Here is a 5,088-nt window from a genome sequence, read left to right on the forward strand (position 1 = left end):
CATTTCCCGCCCGAGCTCGGGCGCAGGCCCCGCTGCGCCGCGGACCGCAGGCGGCGGGGGACAGAGCAGCGGCGACGCGGAGGAGAACCACCACCCGGGCAGGGCAGCCCTGGTGGCGCAGCGGCTTGGCGCCGCCTGCAGCCCGGGCTGTGATCCCGGAGACCCGGGACCGAGTCCCACGTCGGGCTCCCCGCATGGAGCCTGCCTCTCCCTCTGCCTGGGTCTCTGCCTCTCTCCCTCTGTGTCTATGAATAAATAAATAAAATCCTTAAAAAAAAAAAAAAAAAAAGAACCACCACCGGCTGCGGAGAGGGAGGCCTGCGCACACGGCGGGCGGCGCGGGGCACACGGCGCCAGGTGCCCGCCGCCGGAGCTCGCAGGGGCAGGGCCCGCCCTCTGCGCCCGCGCCGGAGTCCCGCAGCCCGCAGCCCCTCCCCCGCAGCCCCCCAACCCCTCCCCCGCAGCCCCCGCAGCCCCAAGCCCCTCCCCCGCAGCCCCGCAGCCCCCCAGCCCCTTCCCCGCAGCCCCTCCCCCGCAGCCCCCCAGCCCCTCCCCCGCAGCCCCTCCGGGCCGTTCCCCCCGCCGCTAGGAGGCCTCCCCGACCCCGTCTGAGCCCGCGGCGTTGCTTCCTCGGCTCTTTGGGTTCCTTCCCAGAGTGATTCAGTTACACACACCCTTCCTGTGTGGGACGTTGTTGTTTGACTTTTCAGGCGAAACCTTTCTTCCCCAGCGGAACTGTAAACTTCCTGAGAGTGGGAACCGTGTATTTTATTTACTATATTCCCCTGTCACGTGGCACTGACGGACACCTTGAGGGTATATAAGATCATGCCCAGGGCCTGAGGCTCAGCGGCTCAGGGCGCGATCCTGGAATCCCACAGGGAGCCTGCTTCTCCCTCAGCCTGTGTCTCTTCTCTGCCTTTCTGTGCCCCTCATGAATAAATGAATAAGATCTTAAAAAAAAAAAAAAAAAAATCATGGCTGAATGAATAAATTTCATGAACCAGGCCCCTTTGAGGCCTATTGAATTATACTAGGCCCACCCCTACAACTCTCTTACTTTCCAAGATTATTTCTAAATTCTAAAACTAGGTTTGGTTTCGTTTTGTATTGTTTTCAAACTGGTCACCTACAGGTTTTGATGGGAGTTGCCACATAAACAAATGGGTCCTAAGTGGTGAACGTTAAGGTTGTGCACATTCAATTGCTTTTAACCCTTCTCAGCCCCACCCTGGTAAGCCACTTGCTCCACATTAGGTCAGGGTAATCTTTTAGCTCTTGCCTTTTGAACTTTCCTGCTCAAATACTCCCTTAAAGGATGGTTTTAAATTATGTATTTATTTTTTTAAAGATTTTATTTATTTATCCATGAGAGACACAGAGAGGCAGAGACAGGCAGAGGGAGAAGCAGGCTCCATGGAGGGAGCCTGACATGGGACTTGATCCTGCATCTCCATCTCCAGGATCACACTCTGGGCTGAAAGCGGCACTAAACCACTGAGCCACCCAGGCTGCCCTGAATTATGTATTTTCAAGTCAACAGCTAACATTTTTAATTAGAAGGTAAAATATTGCAAAGGGTATACTTTCCAGGAAATTGTACATACTTACCTGTTAAAAAAAAAAAAAAAAAAAGCCACATCACTCTTTCAAATATAGCAGATGGAACGTAGCATACTTTTGTACCCACAACACCCTTTTAATAAGTGAGCAAGCCCTATAACCAGTCCACAAATTTAGCTTCTATTTCTTTTTAGTTTTTTCCATTCCACTCTCCCTACAGTTCTATCCTAATGAAATATATTTCCATTGTGTCACTTTCTTTTTGTATTTTATTGTATTTTGGGGAAGTCCTTTTGTATATCTCCGTAACAAAAATATGTATATAAATTGAAATGTATTTCCTGTGACTAGAAGATCCGAAGTGATGAAAACAGTTATTCGGCAGTGGGCTTATAACTACAATTACTACAGGACACAAGTTGTCAAACTACAAATATTGACAGTGATTAAACAGAAAAGCAATTTTGTTTTTTTTAAAGATTTTTATTTATTTAAAAAAAAAAGATATTTATTTATTCATGAGAGACACAGAAAGAGAAGCAGAGACACAGGCTCCATGCATGGAACTGGATGCAGGACTCATCCAGGAATTTCGTATCACACCCTGAGCCACGCAGGTGTCCTGAAAAGCAAGTTTTTATTTAAGATGCCTCCCTTGGAGGGCCTGCCTTTGCCCCAGGGCGTGATCCTGGCGCCGGGAATGGAGTCCTGCATCAGGCTCCCGGCAAGGAGTCTGCTAGTCTGCTTCTCCCTCTGCCTGTGTCTCTCATGAAATAAAATCTTAAAAAAAAAAAAAAAAAAAAGATGCATCTCTTAATGAGATGGGGGAAAGGGCTGATTTCTGTTTCCCCCTGACTCTTGTTTGGCAACTCCAGGAAGGGCACTCAGGTCCTGTTTAGGGTGAAAAAGAGAGCCCAGCCTCTCTCTGCCAAGAGGGAGAAGAGTGGTTAATGGAGGCAGGTAGAAAACAGTAGGGTCCTCAGGCAGATTCATTTTAGGAAGGGGATACATATACTTCTGGAAATTGATCCCCTTAGAACTTAGTCTTGCCCACATGCCCTTGGGGAAAAGTTTTTTTTTTTTTCTAAAAGATCTTATTTATTCACGAGAGAGACACACACAGAGAGAGAGAGAGAGAGAGAGAGAGAGAGAGGCAGAGACAGAAGCAGGCTCCATGCCGGCAGACCGACGTGGGACTCCAGGATCGTGCCCTGGGCCAAAGGCAGGCGCTAAACCGCTGAGCCACCCAGGGATCCCCGCGAAAAAGTTTTCATGTTCAGTGCAAATCAAAAGCTATTTAAAAGAGACTTAAGGGCAGCCCGGGTGGCGCAGCGGTTTAGCGCTGCCTTCAGCCTAGGGCGTGATCCTGGAGTCCCGTGTAGGGCTCCCTGCATGGAGCCTGCTTCTCCCTCTGCCTGGGTCTGCCTCTGTGTGTGTGTGTGTCTCTATGAATAAATAAATAAAATCTTAAAAAAATAAAAGAGACTTAATATGGTTTATTATTCTCCAAAATAGGAGTTCCAGAATGGGAGAAATGTGGGTCTGAATGTCCTTGTAACTCCGATGGTTACATTTCCAACTTCCTCCTGCTGAGCTCCGCGTCCTTACGCATATGGGCAAGACGGGAACTTAGGAGTACTTCCAGATCTCTGTAGCTTTGTGCTCTGGGGAGGGCATCTCATTATTCAAAGACCTAATCATCAGCAAAGCAGCAGCCAAGATTCAAAATGAAGAAAACATGGTTTTTATTTTTCCATTTCATGGAAGAATGGTCTCCGTCTTCCGATAGTTCCCAGCTGTCGGCCACCAGGTGGCAGCAGAGAACACAAGGCCACCAACCTGGCCCCAGGAGCCCCAGGGGTGGGGAGGAGGGACCAGGTTGGAAGCAGGTAGGTGGGTGGACTGGGCATGAGGTAGGGGTGTATGCTTCAGCTGTCAAAGAAAAAAGGAGGGGGAAAGGGGGCTGGATCTCAAGAGAGGACAGATAATAGAATGACGCTTTCAGAGTTCAGAAAAAAATTGAAGAGGAAGGGGATTGAGGCTGATGGGAGAACTGGAGAGGAATCAGAAAGGTACACTTGGGGCACTCAGCCTGGAGCCCCAAGAAGCCTCTGGGGGAATCCCTTTATCTGTACTCTTCCTGGGGTGGGTCAAGATCTGGGTCCTCTTGAGGTCCATGGTCCACTTCAGGGGCAAGTGGCCAGGGGTTTTCTGGAGGCTGGGGTCCTGCTGGCCAGGGGTCATCAGGCCGGGGAGGCTGAGGGGGGTCGGTTCTCGGGGGTTCAGGAGGCCAGGCTCCGGATTCAGGCAGGTCTCTCCAGGGACGACTGGGGCCTGGAGGTGGAGGGTCCTCAAAGAGAGGGGGTGCCCCTGGCCAGGGATCACCAGGGACCGGGGGGCCCTGCGGCAATGTTGGGGAGCCCTCCTCCTCTCCAGTCTCTGTGGGTGGGGGACGGGGGTGCTCTCTGCTGCCTGAGATGCCTGTGGAAGAGGAAGGGGAAAGGTAGAAGGTGGTGAGGGCCAGATCTCCCTGCCCCAGCTAGAGTCAGGGGGAATAGGCTCTCTGGGATAGACCGCAGCCTGAGCAGACATCACAAACCTACCTCAAAAGTCAGTCTCAAAGAGCTCTCCACACATTAACAACATACCGAAGTGATCTTAAAATTACATAAAAACCTTGTCCGGAATCATTAACTTGACCTACTTTAAACCAACAGATCAGGCAGCCTGGGTGGCTCAGCGGTTTAGCACCGCCTTCAGCCCAGGTCAGCCCAGGGTGTGGTCCTGGAGTCCTGGGATCAAGTCTTGTGTTGGGCTCCCTGCATGGAGCCTGCTTCTCCCTCTGCCTGTGTCTCTACCTGCCTCTCTCTCTCTCTCTCTCTCTCTCTCTCTCTGTCTCTCATGAATAAATTAAAAAAAAAAAAACTTAAAAAAAAAAAAAACATAAGTTGACATAAGCTCCATCCAGCCAGGGTTGGGACCCTCACTGGCATGGCCTCTGTGCTGGTCTACACCTCCAAAGCCATCTACACCTTGGGCCCATGTGGCAACCAGACCCCACCCTTTGCAAACACATCCACCCTCCACAGGCCTCAGTCGTGACACATACTCACCCACACACCTGGATTCTGATCTAAATTGCCACATGGACCTACACTTGAACCAGCAAAAACATTGAGCTAAAATGCATTTTCCTGCATCACCTTCAACTTCTTAACTCCCTCCTTCATGTGAAAACCCAGAATCTTTTGAAGTCTCCTCCATCCCTAGGCATCTAATTCACCCTTGCCCCACCTGACCATCCTCCATCACCCCAAATTGCACTCCTTGCTCTGTTCCCAGATTACCTCCAGCACACAGGTAAAGGACCAGGATCCCCAGTAGCTTCCAGTTGAGCATCATGGCTGTCTCCTGGCCCCCAAAATTGGGGGTGGGCTGAGTGTAGGTGCCTAGGAACCCCAAGAGGCTTTATAGGGATTGAGAGGAGGTGTCCAATCTCTGGGGAGGGGCCAGCCCAGTGACACA

At 50.9% G+C, this 5,088-nt stretch overlaps 1 protein-coding gene across 1 annotated transcript; it reads right to left on the reverse strand.

The window, feature by feature from the left end:
- Positions 1–3,039: 3,039 nt before the first annotated feature.
- Positions 3,040–5,088, reverse strand: PSORS1C2 (psoriasis susceptibility 1 candidate 2). The gene is made up of 2 exons (XM_025990645.2): positions 4,911–5,088; positions 3,040–4,044 (listed from the first exon to the last, which is right to left on the reverse strand). The coding sequence occupies exons 1-2, from the start codon at positions 4,963–4,965 to the stop codon at positions 3,689–3,691; spliced, it is 411 nt and encodes a 136-aa protein (XP_025846430.1). The 5' UTR covers positions 4,966–5,088; the 3' UTR covers positions 3,040–3,688.

The sequence above is a fragment of the Vulpes vulpes genome, chromosome 1, assembly GCF_048418805.1.
Source record: "Vulpes vulpes isolate BD-2025 chromosome 1, VulVul3, whole genome shotgun sequence".
NCBI lineage: Eukaryota > Metazoa > Chordata > Mammalia > Carnivora > Canidae > Vulpes > Vulpes vulpes.